The sequence below is a fragment of the Erigeron canadensis genome, chromosome 9 (genome assembly GCF_010389155.1).
Source record: "Erigeron canadensis isolate Cc75 chromosome 9, C_canadensis_v1, whole genome shotgun sequence".
Classification (NCBI taxonomy): Eukaryota; Viridiplantae; Streptophyta; class Magnoliopsida; order Asterales; family Asteraceae; genus Erigeron; species Erigeron canadensis.
The window spans coordinates 13648012-13671991 of record NC_057769.1 but is presented as its reverse complement, the minus strand read 5'-3'; the positions used below and the strand labels follow the sequence as shown (position 1 = coordinate 13671991).

Below are 23980 nucleotides of genomic sequence, written 5' to 3'. Positions count from 1 at the left end.
CATTCCAGAAATAACAAGGGTATAGTAGTAATTTTATGAAGCTTTATAAAATTTCCCTTTCAAGTCAGGAGTATATGGCCAGAAAACTTGTGATCAAAATAGGCTTAAGTTTTCCACTCCTCTCTTTTCTTTTCTTATAATAGAAAAACTCAAGAATACATTTTTATCAATTTTTCATATCCTTTCCTTCTCTTTCTATTCTAAAAACAACTCAAGAATGAAGCATCAGGGAAATGACTTGCCTCCCTGTATGAATATGGTAACATCAGCTAAACTTTTTAAGGACCTGTACGGCATGAAGACAATCTAAAGTTTATTTCATACAAAAAATAATGATATGAATCCATCTACAATCGACACGTCCTGTAACAAGCCACACGAGACACAAAGTTATAAACGTAAACATATCTTGATGGAGAACAGGGTTTATTAGGTGAAACCCACAAATAATTGATCATGCGCAATTTTCGATTCAGTGTTCAAACAAAGCTCTAAGTCTGGATTCTGTTGGATGAAAGTTAAAACCAACTATATTGGATATTTGAATAATGTGATAAAGGTAAGAGCTTCACGCGAACCGTATCCTGTAAAATTTTCAATTGTTAATTTCTTTGTATAACTGCCAACCCTTAACAAAAATATGGTATGCATCTCACGCACACATCGTAGTTATATTTATGTTGTATCATTTTTTTTTTTAAGGGGATTCATTTGGTCCCAAAAAAATTTAGTCGGGTACTTGGCTATAATAGCCCACGTTTTATCAGGTCCTTACGTGCTCTGCATCAAGTTGATTCTGCTGCCCTTCGTAGTGCACAGCTATTGCCTGGCATTGACATGGCAAAGGAAAAGGAAGCTCAAATCAATTTTTTTGAACCTTCGATGATTTTTTCTTTCCTAAAATAAGTTAGTACATGTTTACGCAAATAGCGATCTTCATGATTAAGTAATACAAGTTTCACATTCTTGTGCTGCTTGTATAATACATATTCAAATAGTTGCGAATAGATCATATATTCCTGTTTGCAGGTCGTTGTAAATACAGGGAGACCTTATAAAGCAGTTACATACTATACAGATCTCCGGCTTCTACTGATCCTACATAGATCTAGATCTCTTTCGTCAATCACGATCCTAATATTTTAAAATTTTAATATTAAGAGCCTCCATGTAAACTAATGATTATGGTCGTTAACTTTCAAATCTAGCTATATACTATTATGTTTAACCTTTTAGTGAATAAGCTATACACTTAGGTTTAACCATTTAGTGGATGTAACAATTTACATTGCAACGTTAATAAATTGGTTTTAACAAAACAGCCCCATGTCTTAGGTAACTATTATAAGTAGATGCATTTTTATTTTCATTGTTTTCATCAAATTTTGTGGATTCAAATCTTATATAATTTTTTTTTAACAGCGAGTTAGTTATTAGACGTTAACATTCAAGACTCCACGGTGACATCCAATTCAACAGCATGCAGAGCTCGAACCACGCATGCCGACTCTCAAATACCCCCCTAATAATCCACTCCTACAAATGTAGGAAGTAGGATTCGAAACCTGGTGGATTTCCCCGGGTCAAAGCACTTACCTATGGGCCACTAAACCATTGACAAAACACTACACTACCAAATTACACTAAAGAACGGTCAAAAATTAAACCTTGGTCCCTACCCCAAGAGGCAAAAGCCTCTACCAAGTGAGCTAACCCCATTGAAAAATATAAATTTTGGTCACAAAAATAAACCCCTTTTGCGTTGGTTACACAAAAATACAGGAGGCATCATGCAAGGAGTGATTTCAAAAAGAGAAGGGAGGTTACCCAGAAATACACGAATACTGGTTAAATAGCCAGAACTATATGTATATCAGTATATAGTTATATACCATCACAGGGGAAAAGTGGTCTGTCCAAATTTGTAGACAATTAAACATTAACAAACTTGCCACATAAATTTTTGATCTATCAATCCTATCCGGTCTCAGGGAGCATCTATAAAATTCTGGAAACTATCAGTATTTGCTATACCTTTTAGTGGACTCCGGTGCCAAATTAACACAAGCTAAAGTTGATTCCATACAAAAATTTGAGATATGAATTCATCTACAAAAATCTGACAAGTCCTGAAAAAAAAAGTCATCTTTATACTTCATCTCCCTCTCGCTCTCTTTATACATCTCTCTCCTACACACACAAGACAAAGTTATAAACTTAAACGCATCTCAATGGAAGTAAATAGGGTTTATTAAGTATAGATGATTCATGATCATGCGCAGTCTTGGATTCAGTGTTCAAGCTAATTCTAAATTTGGATTCTGTTGGCTGAAAGTTTAAAAAAAAAGGGGGGGAAGGGGGAGGAATTTTTTCTCTCAAGCTAGCGACCCTGCAACGCTACCTGACGGTGAGACCCCAGCAACCTTGGCTGGTTGAATATGCTTTTGCAGGGATTCGAACCTGGGTGGTGTTCCCACCAAGTCGTTTTTTAGGGGGGCAGGTGGCCATTGGGCTGTAACCCAGATGGTTCAAACCAACTACATCGGATATTGTATAATGATATATGTAAGAGCTTCACGTGAACCATTTCCTGTATAATTTTCATTTGTTGATTTCTCTCTCATAATAATAATAATAAAAGAAAATAGCAGATGAGCAACAAAAGTAACGCATTTTCCCTGGAAACCTAATTATAAAAACGAAACAAGAATGTTTTTCCAACTTACAAAGGAATGAAGGAAATGCAAATCATTTATGATCTTCTATCCAATTTCCTGTCACTTGATTTCCTTTCCTCTGCCTCTCTTCGTCTTTGTTGCCTGTAATTCATCAAATTATAAAACGTTTTAAAGTCCGCAGAATTCTTAGAGATTTCTTGTAAATGTTACATCTTTATATGATTGTACAACTAAGAAAAGAGCACAACCAAATAGACATTCAATAATTTATGTTCCTGCGAGAAACAAATCAGAAGATGAAGTACCTAGACGCTAGATCATCTCAGAAAACACCAAACCACTCTCACAACTAAGAAAAGTACATGACATAAACCAATCAAAACAAAACAAGATAGGCAAACAATTATCATGCTAAGTCGGATCAAGTAGCGCTTATGATTAAAATGTCAATCATTAAGGCTATGTTTGGCGCAAGCTTTTCAAGAGCGTTTTAGTAGCTTTAGCTTTTTATTTTAAACTAAAAGCTCCTAAAGTATTAAAAGCTTTGTTTGGATGCAGCTAGCTTTAGCTTTTATTTGAAAGAAAAAGCTCTAAAATGAAACGCTACTTGTAGCGTTTCAGGAGCTTTAGCTTTTCGATAAAGCTTTTAATCTTTAAAAGCTACACAAACACCTCTTGAAGTAGCGTTTCAGGAGCTTTAGCTTTTCGATAAAGCTTTTAATCTTTAAAAGCTACACAAATACCTCTTGAAGTTGCAGCTCCATACCAAACACTTTTAAAAAATAAAAGTCACCGCTTACAGCTCCAACTAAAAGCTACAGCTTACAGCTCCAACTAAAAGCTACGGCTACTTTTGCCAAACGTAAATATATTGACATCACAAGAAAGGGGGTGTTTGGTTTGAATCTTGGTACCCATATGCCTATGGGAATGGCAATGGGTTTTCCAAACTCACCATACCACTTGGGATTGACATATGCACAAATTCATGGGTTTGATTTATATTTGTTCAAATCAAACCCATTAGACAAACACTATATATCATATCAATTCCCATACCCTCCTTTCAAAACCCACACGCCAAACATACCCTAGAAATCATGCATAAGTTACTCACTAGTAAGCCTAACCAAACAAAAAAATGGCTAAAGAACCAAATAATAACTCATACTAATACCAGTACAGTACCACAGTTCATGAAATTCAAATATATTTTACAATACACTCGTATATATACACACAAGAAAACACATATGCAGTAAACTGCAGATATCATTCTTGCACAAACTTCCAGTTGCAGATCCATTCTAACGATGCTTTGTGTTCATATAAGTCCAAAATCAGAAAATATTTAGGCAAGATGGTATTCTCTCAAATAAAAATAAGAGTTAGCATGATCTATTATGCAGATGACCGTACTACATGGGTAAAAAGAATCACATCGTCTATTTCATCTTCTTTTGGTTTTCTAATAAGAAACAAGGGTGGCAAAATGGGCTGCTCAGGGATGGTGAAAATTGGTTATGAAAGAATTTTAAAAAACTAGGCTCAACATCCACAAGTGCTTCTCCAAAATTTTGATTTTACAACATAACTAATGTATCATATATGATTATGAAATTATATTATTATAATGATAATCTAATCTTGTTAAACCAACACATTTAGGATGCAAGCTTTTGAGCACGCCTTACCGGCAATTTTTGACCCCGAATTATTTATAGCTATTTTCCCAATTTACCCAACTGGCCCATCATGAACAAAATACAAAATGATTTCACCCCATTTACATATAAACAGATTGAAGTTGCTGCTTTGGATCAAAACTGTAACAAGTGATAAGTTTTTGACTTGATCCAAATAACATTCATCTTTACATAAATCTATCTATCTATCTATCTATCAATATATATATATATATATATTAGCAAAAGAAAAATACATATATATACATATATATATTCTCACTGCTCCTAACAAAAGAAAAATACATCCAATGGGCCCACTCATGACATATTAGCAAATGCTACTATCATGCCACAATTTGGATTCTCATAACTCGATGGGTCGCTTAGTTCTTTTAAAAAGTAAATCATTTATTCAGTCAACAGTAGGTTTTCAATAGTATATCAATTAACTGTTAATTGGTAACATCGCTATATTCAGATAATCTTGGAAAGTCAATGAGGCTGCAGATTTTGCGTTTTCAGACACATTATGTTCTTCTTTACTGTCCATTGTTCATATTGTCTTATATTTCATCAATACCTATTTACCTATGCTTGGAAGAAAATGATATAAGACGAAAGGTAAAGAAACATATTCAGCATTTTTACCAATAATATATAAGCATATGATAATCGATGGAATCCAGAGGCAAAACATTAAGTTAATCAAATTTAAAACTAGGACCAAACTAAACAGACAAAAGTTATTCTACGGGTTTGTGTGAGTATGAACATTCGTATATACATACTACAGCAGCATACTGAAAGAATCACACCCCGCCTTTGACGGAATTAAGTGTTGGTGTTAATGTTATTGTTACTAGGTCAAAAAGATGCATTACACATACATCTAGCTGCACATTAAAGATAATGTGATTGTTCATATAATTATCTAACAGATTTAATGTACTGTATCAATTTACAGTGACCCTATATAGTGAGAAAAAAAAGCATATTCTTCAGATTTTTATCTAACAGATTAATGTATCGATTTACATTGACCCTATATAGTGACAGAAAAAAAAAGCATATACCATACGCTTCAAATAATGAAATCTATTTCCCCTTATTGTCGAAGTAAATGTTCCAAAAATGATGCTAGTTTTAGAAAACAAAAGGCATCTATCGAAAACTAGATGGTGGCTATTTAAAAAAGTGTGGGGAAAAGATCCCATCATGGCACAAACCCTTTCTGTACAAACACATATGTATACATACAAGTATATGTAATAGCTATGCCGGCCGAGTTGAGGCATACCCAAGTCAAGCAGCTGAGATCCAGCCAAATCCAGGATGAGTCAGCTTAGTACAAAACAACTGATGGCCCAATAGTCCATTTACATTCCACGTTTCTTATTTTCTTTTGATGCAATTTTAGTATTTTCTTTTGTATGCGATTTTAGTATATATATTTTCTTTATGTTGTCAAGCAGTTATTTTTCCTAAAATATAGCATCATGGGTGTTTTGCTGAAAACTTCTTATGCACTGTAATGGTGAATGGAGCAAAGCAGTTTTTGAATTTTAATTAAAATCCCGTATCTCTAATTTAGGGAAATCGTCCATTGCTATCTTATTCTTTGGCAGGAATTCAGAGGTGATCTTTGGAAACTGATTCAAATTCACAAGGTGTGCCCGTATCGTGTTTCTTGAATTAGAAAGCCCAACGAAAAGCTTGAGTGGTGAGACTGTATCTCAAATTAATCGTTGTTGATTACAACTATATTCTTAATCGGGTTATTCGATCCAGTTCTAAGGTTAATTGCTTATCGATATGGAAGGAATATTGCTCTTGGTGTATCTCGCACAATATAGAGATTGAATAACTTAAATCCATCTGAGCAGAAAAAAAAAGATAACTACTAAAATGGTGTAAGGACTTACGCGAAGGCTGTGTAACCACTCCCAGCATTAGAAGAAGATAAGAGTGCTGCATTCGACCCAACACTAGATACAGAATCCTGTCCACTAGTGGTAAGAGGATGTCTTCTGTTCCCATCTACCTGACAATGATAATAATGTGTATACAAATTACCTTAGTACCATCTACAATAACTTTCAGAGGTGGCAAATTTGACTCTTCTACATATTAATAGGTGATTTGGTTTGTGTTATGTGAGTTGAACCAGTCAAATGCATCTGATCTCAAAAAATAATTATTACTAAATGAATACTGTAGTAATATTACTTTGCAATCATTATTGACTCGTTATGCATTTATAAAAGATATATAAAACAAGGACAAACCGACAAACTATTGCTTGCAGTTAACCAGCCTGTCCTAGTAAACAGGCTTTACTAAAAATGACCTGTTTCAACGCAAACCCATTACCCAACCCAACTATATCTTTTCACCTCTGAAACTTGCAACACATCACAATGAAATCTAACATGCAATATGGACAACTGATACCTTATCCCATTTGGATTTTTTATTTGGTCGACCTTCCCGAGTCCCAGTATCAGCAGCAGCTGAAACAGAATTTGATCCACCACCAGCTATGGATGCGACAGCTGCAAATTTAGTAGACACCAACTAAGTTATGAATCCATACAGAAATAACAAAACTTAAACAAGATTACACAGGAATCGAAACATCTCATTCCAAATATGAAGTATAAACTGTGCTTACGTGGCATAGGCATCATTTTTGACGTTGGAATAGAAACTGTGGGTTGTGTCCCACCAGAAAGAAAATCTATCTTTTGATTTTTCTTTTTCTCTTGTTCTTTTCTCTCCAATTCCCGCTTCAGATCAGCCTCTGCTCAAATAACAGTCATCAGAGAATAAGCATATACGATAGATATAAAGAGAAAGAGAGATATGGGTCTTGACGTTGCAGTATTAAAGAAGTATCTTAATAGACGATGGAATTTATATAATGTGCATATGATTGTTAGGGGGCTTTTGTCAAAACATTTAAATATTTTTAGATAGTGTGTTGCAGTAATAACCAAACTATTTGAATAACACAATCTAGAGGTTTCATACATCAAATATACACTTTATCTGATTTCAAGTTTCCAACATGTTTGAGCTAATTGACCCATTATAAATAAAACCCACCTATCTCATCATAATAGTCACTTTTGTCATAACCATGGGGATCAAAAACATCTTTACTGAAACAAGATCCTATCTGATCAATGTCCTGATAAGTCACGGCATGTAACAAGAAGTCCGGGTTGCGATATTCTTTCCTATTGCGTACTTCCGAATTATAGCTTCTACCGGTTTTCTTCTTCAGCAAGAGAAACTTAATAATCTTTTCCTGCACCAAAGCACACCAGATAGGAAGTATTCAGGGGACTAGTAAATGTAATAACAGACAAAAGATAATTAAAAGACCACTCTTACAACACTTCAACTAGAAGGATATTCCTGCTACGTAACAGAGAACACAAATCATCTGTAATATGGTTAATCACTAATTGTGGTATGTAATTTGTGTTCCTATGTATTATTCATGGCAGTGACTCGGTGATGGTGGCACTCTTGTCTAGTTCGTCAGCGGGTGCCAGTATAATGGTATATGAAGTCCGTGCGGGAGAAACGTAATGAAAGAGTGAGTGTTTATACATGACTTATAATAGAAAGTCATATGACCAGGGGGTACTTAATATGGAAAGCTTAAATGCTTTACATAGGAGTACATAGGTATATAACTAATTAAGACAATATAGAGACTCCATTCAACAGAGAGAACAGTAATTAGTATCTAAGCATAAAGAGATGAACAATGATGAGACAGAAGTAACCGAGGCATTTAAAACTTGCACAATCAATGAAAAGGGGAATATTAACTGTTGAACCTGCCCGTACATCTGCAAAAATTCTCGGCAGTTCTTGTAGTTCATAAACGTATTAGAGTAATTACACATACCAAACCCCCCAAAATGTTGCATAAAATAAATTTGATGTATTTGATCCAGGACATAAAATATAAACTCTAGTTTGATAATTTAAGAATCTTACTACTTGAAAACGAAGTTCATGACTACTTTGATTGAATGGCATTGTCACAACTAACTTGATAACTGGATAAATCATAAATAATCAAGTCATGGCCAGTAGAGGTACTCGAATCGTCATCCAAAGGCAGATAAAGACTCCATCACAAGTATTAGATATCTGTGACTCGATAGGTTTCGAATGGGTTGATTTAATTTAAATATTCCTAGTTTCAGTTTATTAGACTTTCTTATTTAAGCATCGCATCTTATTCTAAAAAACAAAGATATAAACAATGGAAATCTGGTGACACGCTAACAGAATTCCAATATACAAATTGACATGAGCTTACTTGCAATTCATCAGAGCACTTTGTATTTGGTGGCGGAGGGAGAAACTTATCCAAAGGATCCATTTCCTTCATCCCATCTTCAGAAATATTTGCTACTTCTTCGGGCTCTGGCTCATTTTCTTTATATTTCATTGCCTCGGATTGTGATTGATCAACATGTTCAGATGATTGAGGAGATAATTGTGTGCTTGGTGTCAATACTTGTACTGTCCCAGGCGGTGTTCCTGCACACACCCGAACATTCCAGAACTCCATCAATTTGGCAGAATCCAAAGCCAAACAAGAATATAATGAATGAAAAAAAAAGCAAAGAATGGAAAATAAAAAAAATTATAGCTCTTAAATGTGAAATTAACACTGTAACTATTATGAATTTCAGACGTATATGTATAGCTGGCCAATATAAATAACAGATATTCTCATATTCGCGCATAAGTAAGCTAGATTGCATGGTTAAACAACTATGTAGGGACTCAGCTTGGTCTCGCTCACTTCTGTTTGGCCTCTAACCCACAAGACATGACAGATACTGGACTTAAAGATGAACCCAATAACCTTCAGCTTTATATGAAACTAGAGATCATTAAATTAAAGACGAGATAAGATACAGTAGAAAAACATTGAAGGAGGAGAAATACTGAACTATATAAACTACATTCATGTCACCTGAAATATGTTCCTGAGATACTAGTATAATCTCAATGGTTTTTTAAGTTGACTGTATTAATTGATGATTATTTCATATTGATAGAACAATTTGGGGGAGGGGGGCACTGGAAGGTGGGAATGGCGATGGCATTAAAAGTATATTGGCGCGGTCGAATAATAATGAAATCGCTTACAAGTGACTAATGAGCCATTACCAAATAAATTTTGGGAATGATTTTCATTACCTGCTATTTTTTAGCTCAACCTATACCACGTTCTGTTGTCTTACTCTCCCTACCTCTTTCTCTATCTACCACTCACACTATTCGTCTTCATAAACAAATCCCTCTCACAAACATACAGCAATCACTTTTTTGGGGGGCTTGGTTGGGCCACGTTTTGAAGTCTACTATTATACAGGATGATATTTTTTGTTGCCGGGTCATTTAGTTAGAAAATTTCTGTATCCTGCTCTTGAAGAACAGTTTGATTTATTAATTGGTCTAGTTAGTTTCATGCCACTGTTCTTTTCTTCCTTTCCTTAGCATAATTGTCTAAGAACATCTATGTTAACAGTTGGCATCACTAGAACTGTAATTGGTAACATCCGGCAAGTATTTGGAGTTCTAGAGTATCTACTTTTCTAGTGATATCGACAAGATATTTCATTGGATTCTTTTCAAGAGTGATACATCTATTGGTTAAGGTAATTAAAACTATCACAGGTATATCATCACATGATTTAGAAAACCTGCAATATGTTATTGATTATATAGTGCGTAACAGCATAAGTGCAATACTGCAATGATAATAGGATAAGAATTCTCTAAAGTTGATCTAACTATATAGGAATGTGTTCTCCCATTTGGAAAACCAATGTGGGGTTTATCTACCAAATGGGCTATCTCACCCATTAGACTAGACTTTTGGGTTGTGTTCTCCCATTTGGTATGTAACAATGGTATCAGAGCCAGCTAAGAGTGGTGGCCCGTGGAGTGGTGGTCTGGATGGAGCCACTCGTGGCCATGACCAATGAGGACGCCGATTTCTAAGGGAGGACGATCGTTACGGATCGAAACCATTGCAAGGTATGGGACTTGTCCCACATCAATTGTATGGGAAACCAATGTGGGGTTTATATACCAAATGGGCTATCTCACCCATTAGACTAGTCTTTTGGGTTGTGTTATCCCATTTAGTATATACAATGGCCAAGTATGGGATTGGTTGGTGATTTATAAATCTAGGTGTCCTTCCTTTGAGCTAGATTTTGGGAGTGAGTTCTACAACTAGCTTATGACTTGAAGCGAGCCTATTATGGGATTGGTTCGTATAATCTAGCTAATGTTAGTACTCAGCACATCACTAAAAGTACAGTAATCTGTAGTTCCTGGTGTGCAAAGCACCCAACCTTCTCCTATGGTTCCAGATCGGAAAGTATAAACATAAAATTATCAATGCAATATAACTGCAACACCTTTCGGTGATATGTGGGCCTATTATCCACACCCACTATCTATGTCTACAAATTCATGAATATCACATACATATAAACGGTGATATGAATTTTAGATCTTATCTTCAGAGTGAATTATTTATTGATTCTTCATATGCTAAAGAATTATTTACAAATGTCCATATATTTCCCAACTTCTTTCACCTTCAACAAACTGTAATCAGAATTTCAAATTTGATTATTATTCCTGCCTATTTCAATTATTTGACTGCATGCACTATTCAGGGTTTTGCTAATTAGTAACAAAGATGACAGATGGACATAGGTGCTCTTACACGGCATGTTAAAAGTCCATGAAAACAGAGGACATATGGCACACTTCATGAGTTGTGATAATTACCAGCAAGATCTTGTAATGCTAACATTTTATGAAAGTAATGACCATATACATATTACATTTAGTGAACTACTAGTTCCCCCAATGCTAGGTCTCATGTACTTGTTAATTACACGACCTTAACTCATGGCCGTACACCACCAGGCGATGTACTGATGGATCAATATGCAAGAGCTAAAAACAAATGCTCCTCCATTTACATTAGCATGTGCATAAGGAAAACCAACAGCCCGTAAACCAATAGACTCCGATAAACCATCTGATGACAAATTCATGCACAAAGGTACCATCACATATTTCTGTCTTTCAACACTTTCAATAACATGGAAAATTAATACAAAATGATATAGAAAGGGTAAATCACGAATACATACCATTAATTGTTTCGAGCTCTGCGCCAAACATTACACGACCTGTTACAATGATCTCCCCATCCTGAAACCATAACCAGCTTTTATAAACATTCCGGAGAAACAAACAAGACATAATTGTATAACAATCAAGTAAAAATAAATTTCATATCGTTCTGGCTGTTTAAAGTACAAGTTAAACCTCCCTCTATGCTAAGATTCTGTTCACAATTACATTTTTGTGATATGCGCTACGTTCACAAGATAACAATTCCAAACAGACTAAACCTATATATCATCTTTTCAAGAGTATGATTGTTGTCTATGCATAAAAACTCTGGCATGCCCAAGTTACTAACTTTACACCTATACAGAGATTTGGCTAAAGATGATCCTTTATATATAATTGGTCATGAAGTCTTCGTGCTAACACTGGGATAGAACTCTCTCAACCTCGATAACATTACTTATTATTATCATATATATTTCGATCGACACATAATAGCACAAATAAGGAAAGTCCAACATTGGCATCTGTGTTATATAATTGGTTATCAAATACGACTATAGGCCAACGTCTTTCGAGATGATAACTAAGAACCCTAACAAGTAGGAGCACATACTAATGAGTTAAGACCAACTTCAAATTCAAGATAAACAGCATTAACCAACTCCGCAAACCGAAAAGCCCAATTATAAAAAACACGACAGCAATACCTCTGCTTCAGGTGACAATGCAGCTTCATCATGCCCATAATCTACAATCGTCAGAGTCCCTTTTCGGGTTTTACTCGGGTCTGCACCAGTCACTTTCTGAGCTACAGGAGGAAGACACGGTGACACCCCGATATCATTAGCAGAATCAACCCCAGTGTCATGATTGGCACAATTTAAATCATCATCATCATCTTCGTTATCATTATCTACTTCCATATTGACAGCTTCATCGGCACCGAATTTGGTTTCTTCATTGTTATCTAATAATTCAAGGGTATTATTGTCATTATTATTACTATCCTTGTCGCTATCCATATCGTCATCTTCATCCTCACCGTACATGGAGAGAAGGGAGATACCCTCTGATTCCTTCTTCTTGGACGCCATTGCAAGAAAAAGTTGAAATTAAATTGATGTTTGAAACGAAGCAGCAGAAGATTTTTAAATTTTTTTCTCTTAGGGTTTCTTTATTTTCTGGTCGCGTTAGGATGTTTTTGGAACCAAATAAGGAGGCGTTTGGAATCACGATTTGGGTATGAACGCATCGGTTTTTTTAAAACCCGGGTATTTAAAACCTGGTTTTCATGACCGGATAAAGGCAAAAACCATCGGGTCATTCTAAAATGAAACGGGTAATCCGGTTAGTGTTTACTTTTTTACTTTTTTTTTAATATATATATACGAATTATGTCGTCTGGTCATTCTCTTAGGAGACATTCATTACTTGTTCTAGACGACTAGACTAATTGGTTTACAATTACTATTTGGTTTACAATTGATCCATAGCCACTCCAAGCATTTTTTTAATAGAATTAAACATGACTAAAACAAAAGGAAACAGATGTTGTTATGTCCAAAACTATATGCCCAAAATATAATGAAACAGATTTTGTCAGGCCCAAAACTTGAAGCTCGTTATTGTAGTTTTGCCAAACGCAAAACCACATGCCCGTTACCATAGTTTGCACCGCATTCAATGTATCGAATTTAATGTATATATATTATGCTACTATGTAAGTTACCATCCAAATATGATAGTTAAAATCAATTATAATCTCTACCTCTATACTAAATAAAAGACAATTGTCTTTTTAAAAATATTTTTAGAAAAATATATGATGTAGCAAGTCTACAATTTTTCTTAAAAGCTCTTTATATTAATTATGATATCATAAATAATTTATTACAATATTTTTAATTAAAAATAGTTCACTAAATACTTATTTAAAGTTATTAATTTTTTATTACAAACAAATCGATTTATAATTAATAACATTATTTACATGCATATTTTATAGTTTTATAATCTACCAATATATATATATATATATAACAACATTATTTACATGCATATTAATAGGAACCCTTGGATGAATTTCATCTTTGATTTAGAACCGTTTAATCATATTTAATTATTTTATCTTATATAAATGACAATATTAATACTTATATTTTATATGATTTGTTAAAATATACCCTTAATATTAAAAATAATATAAGCTAACATTCCTTAAATTGATATATACGTAAATATATAGAATTGCATATTAAATAAAATTAGCTAATTTAGGAATCTTCCTTAATTGTAATATAAGGCTTTCGGGTATCTAAGCTTAGGTGTGGAACACTCACATACTAAATTTTAAACCATAAATATCATGGGGGCCTAAGCATTTATTCATTAAACAAGAAATAATAAAATATTGGTATGTGAGGGGTTCCACACCTAAACTTAGGTGCCGGACAGCATTATATTCCCTTTTCCCATATATATATATATATATATATTATAGTATTTGATTTATTTCATAACTATATCTATACTTTATTCAGCATATTAGCCAGGAACCTTTTGTTTAACAACATATGTTAGATATTACTGCTTGAGCCCTAGCAGTGACATCCAAGTTGGGTAGTATGTTGAAAGTTGAAACTGACGCACTATTGCAGAACGTGAGTGATAACATGTTACAGCCTCAAGAGGCAAATGCCTGAGACCATAGGAAATCAAGATTCACTTTTGGGTCTCCAAACCAACATCATTTTCGCCAATTTCTCCAAAGAGGGCCTCAATTGGCCATTTGATCAAAGACCAAGTGTTTTTATTAATCGAGAATCTAACCTCTCTTTTTTTCAAAAAACATATTGACCTACCCATACTATTTTTGTCATTTAACTAATTTAAATATCTTCACTTAATATAATACTATAATACCTTTAATAAATTTATTTGTAACATATATCAATCAACCCTTAAAATAACTATATTACTCCATTTTACATCAGTTACGTTATTTTTACATCAATAAGTTAATAACTACAACGCTATTGCCGCCACCACTACCACCACCATCTATCGGCACTGTCATCACCACAGCCACAACCGCTGCCACATTCCCCACCAACCGTCATTGTTGATGTCGCCACCACCACTATCTTTTTATTTATATCTTTTTGATGAACGAACTGATGTCTTAAATAAAATAAACTTTCGACTTAATAATAGTAGTACATAAATCTATTCAACAAGTAATATATTTGATCAACTTAACACTTAAGATTTTCCAATCTTAAAAGCCCAAGTATTATTTAAATATACGAGCATGGTACCCACGCGTTGCGGCGGCTCAAGAGTGAAGACAATATAAATGGGAGGCGGTGGTAGAGATTGGGGGGGTGGAATTTCGGAAGCCAGGGATAAGATGTGTGAATATAATGTAAATATTGAGGGTATTTTTGGGAGGAAAAATATGCTTAAAGTCTTAATTTCAATATGGTTTATAAGGAGGTATAAATAAATGAAACTTTGAATCCCGTTTTTGAAGTATGACCTTAGAGATTTTCATTTGCAAATTTACAAAATTAATCTTTTGTAACTAATAAATTAGTATAATTTCCAAACATAATAATAATATAAAAATAATAATCTATATGTTAACAATAATCTTTTAAATTTCGGGATGTTACAAACAGATAGTCACTACATTTAACTTTACAACGTCATTAAATCTCTCTTTCTTTATCAAAATTCAAACACCCCATCCTTGAAGTGATAAATGTACAATAGTTTTTGTTTACCAAGTCAACAAACAAACATATTTGATTGACTTGTTGACTTAATAAATTAAGGCATTTAAAATTAAGTCGTGACTTTTAATTAAGACATTACCAAACAATAACTAATAGTACTTCCTTTTTAGATTGTGCTATAAAAAAAGTTCGTTTGGAAATGAGACAATTGTACTTAATGACCCCCCAATGGAAAAAGTTATTATAAATTACCTAATTCGTTATTAATGAACTAATTTACACCCTAAACCACCTATATCACTCGATACTGTCACCACCACCAATATTAACCGCCATTACCATCCATAACCGCCACCATTTCCGCATTACATGGGTTCCGTGTTATAAAAATATAACATACATATCCTACTAATCATTTTTGATACAAAACATTTTCTAAATGATAATATCATCAAACTTTAACATGTTTATCCATAAGTACTTGATTATATTATAATGAAAATTTAATACATATGTTTATCTCACGTATCACGCGGGAAAATAATCTAGTTTTAATTAAAATGTCCGGGTTAAACCTGAGTAAATTCGCTAGTTTATTTAAAAATAATACTAAATACTTCCCTTTTCCTTAGTTTTTAACTTGGGTCTCTCTCTAATAAGAAATGAATCAAACTACCGAAGTTTAGGATGTATTTTGTTTTTCTTTCATCAATCATCCAGATCTATGTCGTTCTTTGAAATCCTTTGCCACTTCCCTTATTTGCTAGCATGTATTTGTCTTTGATTTGCTAGCATGTACCTGTTTTTATTATCGTTGTAATGAAATCAAAAAATTAACATGTTTGACTAGAATATATGATAGATGAAAAAAAATTCTTTCATTCAATCATAAATGTTAGCCGCTTTGGTAAGCATATTAGCATGAATCAAATTGATAGTGGAATTAGATTGTGTGAATTCGCAATGCATTTGAAGTGTTAAAGTGGTGTTTTTTTATGAGTGTTCAGCGATCTCAAGTTAGATCAACCTTGATCTCGAAGAGATCACTTATTTTTGTTCTTCACACATGGTTAGTCTCGTCGAGACCAATATTGATCTTGACGAGATAACTTATTTTATTTCTTCGCGCATGGTCATTTTCGTTGAGAGCAATATTGTGATGTGTTTTTTTGTGTCCCCCTCGTCTTTTTAATCTCGGCGAGACCATTTGTGGTTTCGAATAGATAAAAAAAACATCTTAAATTTTTGGTTGAGTCCTTTCACATGCAGTCATGATATTAAAAGGACTATTAAAGAGATTTTAGGAAAATATCTTTTGTTGAAAGGTGTGAATTACTCGCGAATGACGGGAGGTTTAACATACGTTGTCTTAATCAGGTTGGCCCTAGAAAGTTCACTCGCAAAATAGATCTCAAATTTAAATCCTCGATAAGAAACTCCTAACATATAGGGATTTAGTGGGGAAAAAACTCACCGAGATCCATCATAGATGGAAATTAGATACATGTTATCACCCCATATGTGTGTAGAATAGTACTCAAACCACTATCATACGCATAAAATAACTACACTACTCTCTTTTACATCAAAAACTTTTATGTTAAGAATCACTCACTACCGTCACCACCGCCGCTGCCATCAACTCCATTATCACCCGTTATCGTCACCACCACCCGTTGGCGCTACCACCATTACTGTCGCATCGCGCAAACATACATCTCCACGGTATTGTACTTTATTCGATGTGGTGTATCTGGATGGCTCGAAACAATTTAATTTTTAATCATGGCTCGAAACAGTTTAGTTTTTAATCATAAGCCTGCATTACGGACCAAAGTGGTAAGCGATATTCAAGCCCTTAGCTATTTGTGGATCAAAGCAAGAGCAAAATGAAATTCTTTGGATTGGGTCTATTCGAAGAGTTTTAATGTCTCTCCGTATTGTATTTATATTATTAGTATTAGTATCGGCTTCTATTGTTTTTTTTTTAATAATAAACCCGGCCTGACCCAGCCCGAACCATGATGACCCGCGACCCACGAGAGCATGAAAAATAGAATCATGACCCGGCCCGGTTCGATTCAGGTCGGGTTTGGGCGGTTCTCGGGCAGGTCACGGGTTCCTTCACAATTGTTTGGTTTTTGGCTTCACCCGACCTGACCCGTCCAACCTGTGACCCGCAAATGCACTAAAACGTGACCCGTGACCCGACCCGTTAGGGCTTCGGGTAGGTTGGTTTCGGGTTTGACGCAGGTTTCCGGGTTTTTCCCATCCCAACTACTTTGTAAATTGTAATCATCCTGCTAGCACCTTGGAAATGCATAAAGAAAAAAAAAACCCTCTGACGTCAATAAACGTATAAAACTAGCGACTCCATTAAAATTTGGAAGTTTCTTGTTTTAATAAGAAAAAAAAAACTCCAAAATATAAACCTTTGCACCGAAAAGTTGTCATCACCCTCAAAACACAGACAACCAAAAAAACCTTCCTCTGATCAAATTACGAAAATGAACATCTTCAGGTTTACAGGTGACATGTTTCATTTAGTCAGCATATTACTACTCCTTCTCAAAATCTATGCCACCAAATCATGTTCAGGTATTTCTAGGGTTTTACACTGCCTTTTCCTCACCTAATTTATTAATTTTATTTTAATTTTTTTTTTATTAATTGTGATTGTTAGGGATCTCATTGAAGACACAGGAGCTATACGCTGTCGTTTTTATAGCCCGTTACTTGAATCTATTTACAATTGTTATATCTGTTTATAATTCTGTAATGAAGGTGGTGTTTATAGCTACTTCTTTAGCTATTGTTTATTACATGCGTTGGCATCCGGCTGTCAAGCGTTCCTACGATCGCGATCTGGATTCCTTTAAGTATCAGTTTTTGGTCTTGTTTGCTTTCATTTTGGCTTTGTTTGTTCATGACAAGTTTACCGTTCTCGAGGTTAGTCGTTTTGTTATTTAAATTCGAATAATGTTGTTTGATGATTTGCACTAATATCCCTCTGTTTGTTATTAATGCATGTGTTGTTTCGGTATAGGGATTATTCTAGGTTAGGCTTTGTTACCTAGAATTTCAACATGCTTTTCTGTTTGTCCCATTTCTAGACTGTCGAACTATTTTCATTTAGTTAGGTCGTTAAAGTTGGTTTTTGTGTACTTTTTGAGTCACTAAAAACTTTTCCAATTAATAATTTTTTCATATTATTTATCACTATATGTAAAGATGATGTCTCCGTTTATAATTGTAAAATATAATATTGACTCAAATGGGACACAATGACATCTTTTAATTTGTAAGTAGACAAAAGATAGTTTGATGGTTTGGAAAGGACAAATAGAAAAGTACGTAGGAATTCTAGTTGATAAATTGTTCATCTTATGATGCATTTTTATTAACTTATAGTAACCCTAATTAATTACTCGCAAAATTGCAAGTTTAACCTCCACTATGTAGGCGGTAAAGTCATGTTTCTCTCTAGTTATATATATATATAGGGTTGGGTTATATTAGGGACTCTTTATTTTAAGGACATGTAACTTACACATGTGTAAGTTGTACCTTACACATGTGTAAGTCGTGGTGGCGGTGGTTGCCGTCGCCGGAGGATCATGGTGGTGGTAGTGGTGATGGTGGTTGTATAACTTACACATGTGTAAGTACAATGTAAGTTGTACTTACACATGTGTAAATCGTGGTGGCGGTGGTCACCGTCGCCGAAGAATCATGGTGGTGGTCGGAGATGGTGGTGGTGATGGTGGTCGGAGATGATGAAAAATAAATGATTGAGAAGTGTCCCTAATGGTCCCTAAAATAAGGAGTCCCTAATTTAACTTTTTCCTATATATATATATATATATATGAGTTTTGTTCATTTGAGTCTCGAATTTTCCTTGGAAACCAGGGGACAAATCTTGGCCATTGGATTATCCCCTCAAAAATAAATCCCCACCCTTTATCTGCCTTCCCCCCACCAAACACACACACACACTAAACAGGATCTGACTCTCTCTCGCTCCCCTGCTTTTCCGGTGACGATCTCATCTCTGGTGACGGGATCTTGAACCACCACCATCTCCACCTTTATCTCTGACTGACGATACAACCACCACCTCCTCCTCCTTCTCCGGTGATACAACTTCGCCGGAAAACTTCAAATGCCGATAAAACCTTCGTTCCTTCGAGTTAGAACATCACACTTACACCAAAACACTCACAATCACACCGTGAACAAACCCGGACCAGAAATTAATCCGATCTATACTCGCCGGAAAACTTGAAAAACTCACCGGAAAAATTAAAAAACTCTATAGCTTTGTTGTTTTTTCGAATTAATGCATGAAACTTGTACCAAATCACTCAGAAACACATTCCGCACAAACCCTAGCAAATAAACACTGTTTTTGAGCTCGCCGGAAAAATCACAGTGTCGCCGGAATTTGTAACCGTCAACAAAACTCGACGAATCGAAAAATTGAAAAGATGATTATGTTCAGAATTAGTCCGCGAACAAAACCTCATGATTTTCAGCTCGATTTGATGAAAAACAAAGATGAATTTGAAGAGAGAAGATGAACAAAATTTTTGATATTTTTCCTTTTTCTCCTTTTTTTTTTAATATCAATAAATGAAAATAAAATTGATAATCACTATAACAGACTCTGATGGATCACATGAAAACACTGTAGCATAACAAGTAGACACAAATTGTTGACTTTGGCTTAGTGTCTTAGTGATTACCAATCAAGCTTGATTTGGCTTGACCAATCAAATATGATTAGAAAATGTCGCCGGTGAGTAATTCGCCGGAGTAACCAATCAAGCTTGATTTGGCTTGACCAATCAAACATGATTGAACAATGTCGCCGGAGTAATTCACCGGAGTAATCCGCCGGAGTAACCAATCAAGCTTGATTGGCTTAACCAATCAAATATGATTGGACAATGTCGTCGGAGTAATCCGCCGGAGTAACCAATCAAGCTTGATTGGCTTGACCAATCAAATATGATTGCACAGTCGCCGGAGTAATTCACCGGAGTAACCAATCATGTTTGATTGGATTTTGATGATGGTTGATCCAAGGGCTTAGATTAGTCCCTTGGTTTCCACCATTTTTTAAGGATCCATATGAATACAACCCATATATATATAATCTAGCTTCAACCACATCCTATGGCAGATATAGGAATTTAAGTTAGGGAGGAAAAAAAAAGAGTTGCCTCATACTGTAGAACAACTATGTTGGTGCTGCTAAAAAAGTGCAATCAAGAAGGGGTTTTTCCACTGGTCGGTTATACAGAATTGGACAAAATCAATGGCAAGTGTAAGGTCAAATAGCATTCTAGCAATCATGGAGAGTGACACTAGTTATTGTTGACGGGGGCCTAATGCATAACTTGTGCTGGACTAACTCCAAAAATATAATGAAGTTACACAACGGGCCTAAAGTGAGGGGGCACAAGTCCACCCCCAGTCTGTGAACTGGACTTGCCCATTCTGGTGACACCTTACTAATAAAATGTTATTCAGTTATTCCGATAGTGTTTAGTATCTTGTATGCATCTTATGGATAAATATAGCAAGATTTTTTTTTTGTTAATCTAACTATCTGACCCGCTTTGCAAACTGAATAATCCCTTGGCGATTATCCACCCCGGAGTGGTCACGGATGAACCTCCGTGGCTAGAGGGGTGTATTTTTTTTCCTATCTGTAGTTGAACTTGGGACCAAGCCTTTACCACTTGGCCACCACCCTTCTGGTTAATATAGCTGGATTATCTATATTTATATGACATGATAAACAAGAGATTGAAGTTGTCACTTAATCTCTACAAACTGATTGTGGTCCATTTATTGTATATAATAATATAAAATATACACTTCAGATAAGCTTATATATTTTATATTACCAATATGATGCAGATATTTTGGGCTTTCTCTATATATTTGGAAGCTGTTGCTATTCTCCCTCAGCTGGTTCTGCTGCAACGAAGTGGAAATGTCGACAACTTGACTGTCCAATATGTTTTCTTTCTAGGGTATTATTTCCACTCATCATTTGCCTTGTTACTTGCATTTAGAGGAGGTGGCAGTCTCAAACCAGTAAGCCAGGCTACATATTACCTCTAATAGGTCAATGGGTGAGCTTTAATAGATTTGTAGAAATGGAAAGGCTCAAATAGGGTGAATGCGTATGTGACTGCGTGCAACTCTTATATCTTTATTTAAAAACTTGAGAACAGCTTGTACATTAATGATCAATGAAAATTAAATAGAAGAACAACCAAATAAAATGTTTGTGGGTGAACCTGGCTGGACATCTTTTGACTTGTATCGAAACTAACCTGTTGTTTTCCCAACCTGTTTTGTCCGCTACCCAAACTGCCTGCCCCGCCCCGCCTAGTTCGCCACCTGTAGGGTAGAGGTAGAGGCTCTACCTATATAGATGGTATTGGTTATTAAACTATTATACTATTTTCATGGGTACAATGTGTAGTTGCTTGTATAATGATCTTGTGTATTTTCATCAAACACTTTTGAAAGCAACATTTTCAAATCAAGGTTTACGTCTCATGGTTACTTATAAGAAAATTGAAAAATAACGAACCAAGGTTGTAACTTCCTGCTCCTTACCGCTTCTTTGTAAATATGTTTCTCTTTCTTAGGGCCTATCGTGCATTGTACATTCTCAACTGGATTTATCGCTATTTCACAGACGCCCATTTTAATGGATGGATATGTAAGTTGCAATTTATAAATCTTGTAGCCCTGATATTTTGCTGTGTATACATGTATGTGATCTGTTTGTATGTGTTCCTACTTAATTGTGTGTCACTTTTCCTTTTCTTTCAGCCTGCATATCTGGCATACTACAGACGGCTCTATATGCTGATTTCTTCTACTATTATTTCATAAGGTTCTTGATCATTCTATCTTTAAACATATAATGATACTTCGTACTGGAATGGGTGTATTTGGTTCATGCTTTGTCTTTGACGGGTAAAAAGGTTAGGTTAAAAGGAACATGTTCAAAGCCATCCCAAATGTTTTTTCAATTTACTAAACCTCTGAAATTGGTCTATTGAAAAGATTGAGAGATTGAGTTGCTACTGAACTAGTATCTACTATTTGACACTCTAGTTAACCAATAACCACTTAGCCTTCAAAAAGTCAGACAAAAACTTTTGTTGATAAACCTGACCTGTAGAATAGTTATCCCTTATACTCAACCACCTGATTTGCCCATTTTGCCATCCATTTTGATCAACTTCCTTTACATGCTCCTTTAGCTTAAGTTAACCCTACTAAGCAAATTGTGTCTGACGTATGTGCAGTTGGAAAACCAATTCTAAGCTTAAGTTGCCAGCATGAGCCAAACTACGATGTAATGAAAAAAGCTGAAATTCAATACATGACTTACATTGGCGTTTTTATGTGGTGGATTCATCCAGTGAAGATTATCTTTTAATTTGAGATGCACTGCGGCTCGTCACTATGCTGTTATATTTGGATCTGAACGAACGAATATGCAGATTAGTCTTACTAGGTTTTGGCTAAGCTTTTATATAACATGTTTTTTTTTTAATGGCTTTTATATAACATGTAAATGTGGTTTAATTTGGGTTTTGGAACTCATTCTAACTTCTTTTTAAGCTCTTGTTTTCCTTCTCTTTCCTGGCAAGTGTTTCCATAGTTCCGAGGATCCTTGAATGTTGGCTGTTCATGTTTATGATGACTCCAATTTTCCCTATCTGGCTCAAGCGTGCCTTTCTTTTGTATTGTATTTTGCTTCTTGCTGATTTATTTGCCATTTTCAAGCATCAATTCTGCTTTGCTGTACAGATTTATATATTGAAAACCAAAATATTCATTTAAGAGGTTTATGCCTTTTAGGAGAAAACGAAGATTCAAATCTTGTTATAGGCATTTGGGGTAGTTTTAGGCTTTTAGCAGTAGAGTAGAATTAGTGTAATATTTAGTTTTTAAGAAAAAAAAAGGTAAAATTGTTATAGACAATTAAAAAAATGAGTTGTGAATTATCATCTTTATGTTTTTGCCTCTTGCAATTCTACCCTGTTAAAACTTTTTTCAAATGCAGTGCAGTACTGCGGTGTTCATCAACTATACTCCCTAGAATACAGATGGATAGAATGTGCAATAACTTCAAATATGTAAAAGCAAGATGAATGTAGCTGCTTCCCGTGATACATATTAGAAATCCGTAGTAACAATTGACGAAAACACAGGAATGACTCGATCTGAGTATCTGACTCTTGTTCTACTACTTGTTTACCCCCCATCTGTTTACATGACAATGTATATCCCAAGTGAGGCTACTTTAAGGTTTAAGAGCAATGAATAATCCATCAAGGTGTACCCTTCAAATATGTACAGTATATGTTTATCGTGTATGTAATTATTCATCGAAATCTATGTCCAGCCCACGAGGGAATTAAAGCCTTCATTCATCAATAATATACTACTAGTAGGGATGAGCATTTGGACTGAAACCCGTGACCCGACCCGGAACCAACCCGAATCGACCCGCTCGAAACACTAACGGGTTGGGTCGCGGGGTCACGTTTTAGTGCATTCGCGGGTCACGGGTTGGATGGGTCGGGTCGGGTGAAGCCAAAAAACGAAAAAGTTGTTAAGGAAACCCGTAAC

General features: G+C 35.1%; 2 protein-coding genes across 8 annotated transcripts; one reads left to right on the top strand and one right to left on the bottom strand.

Moving 5' to 3' along the window:
• Positions 1 to 296: 296 nt before the first annotated feature.
• LOC122583841 (kinesin-related protein 4) lies at positions 297 to 12797 on the bottom strand. 7 transcript variants are annotated; one of them, XR_006321330.1, is made up of 11 exons: positions 12277 to 12797; positions 11584 to 11644; positions 8709 to 8932; positions 7472 to 7676; positions 7038 to 7166; positions 6818 to 6918; positions 6289 to 6407; positions 2727 to 2819; positions 2035 to 2190; positions 776 to 826; positions 297 to 584 (listed from the first exon to the last, which is right to left on the bottom strand). XR_006321330.1 is itself a non-coding variant. In XM_043756222.1 (9 exons), exons 1-8 carry the CDS (start codon positions 12661 to 12663, stop codon positions 2753 to 2755), a joined length of 1293 nt encoding a protein of 430 aa, XP_043612157.1. In that variant the 5' UTR covers positions 12664 to 12797; the 3' UTR covers positions 297 to 584; positions 2727 to 2752. The 7 variants fall into 7 exon arrangements, 3 of the variants coding, with proteins under 3 accessions (XP_043612157.1, XP_043612156.1, XP_043612155.1); XR_006321332.1 differs by lacking the exon at positions 2035 to 2190; XR_006321329.1 differs by lacking the exon at positions 297 to 584 and having other exon boundaries at positions 590 to 826.
• Positions 12798 to 17718: 4921 nt separating this feature from the next.
• LOC122582674 (ER lumen protein-retaining receptor A) lies at positions 17719 to 22965 on the top strand. The gene is made up of 6 exons (XM_043755101.1): positions 17719 to 17904; positions 17990 to 18255; positions 21236 to 21351; positions 21979 to 22052; positions 22166 to 22229; positions 22648 to 22965. The coding sequence occupies exons 1-6, from the start codon at positions 17814 to 17816 to the stop codon at positions 22682 to 22684; spliced, it is 648 nt and encodes a 215-aa protein (XP_043611036.1). The 5' UTR covers positions 17719 to 17813; the 3' UTR covers positions 22685 to 22965.
• The last annotated feature ends 1015 nt before the right edge of the window (positions 22966 to 23980 follow it).

What these genes read in the sequence shown, in the direction of transcription:
- LOC122583841 (XM_043756222.1), bottom strand. Translation starts at nt 12,663, where the DNA reads ATGGCGTCCAAGAAGAAGGAATCAGAGGGTATCTCCCTTCTCTCCATG. An exon ending in AGAGCTCGAAACAATTAATG is followed by an intron (nt 8,933 to 11,583) that starts GTATGTATTCGT and finishes GGGTGTGTGCAG; the next exon opens with GAACACCGCCTGGGACAGTA. An exon ending in TGACTATTATGATGAGATAG is followed by an intron (nt 7,167 to 7,471) that starts GTGGGTTTTATT and finishes TTATTTGAGCAG; the next exon opens with AGGCTGATCTGAAGCGGGAA.
- LOC122582674 (XM_043755101.1), top strand. Translation starts at nt 17,814, where the DNA reads ATGAACATCTTCAGGTTTACAGGTGACATGTTTCATTTAGTCAGCATA. An exon ending in TGCCACCAAATCATGTTCAG is followed by an intron (nt 17,905 to 17,989) that starts GTATTTCTAGGG and finishes TGTGATTGTTAG; the next exon opens with GGATCTCATTGAAGACACAG. An exon ending in TTCTACTATTATTTCATAAG is followed by an intron (nt 22,230 to 22,647) that starts GTTCTTGATCAT and finishes ACGTATGTGCAG; the next exon opens with TTGGAAAACCAATTCTAAGC.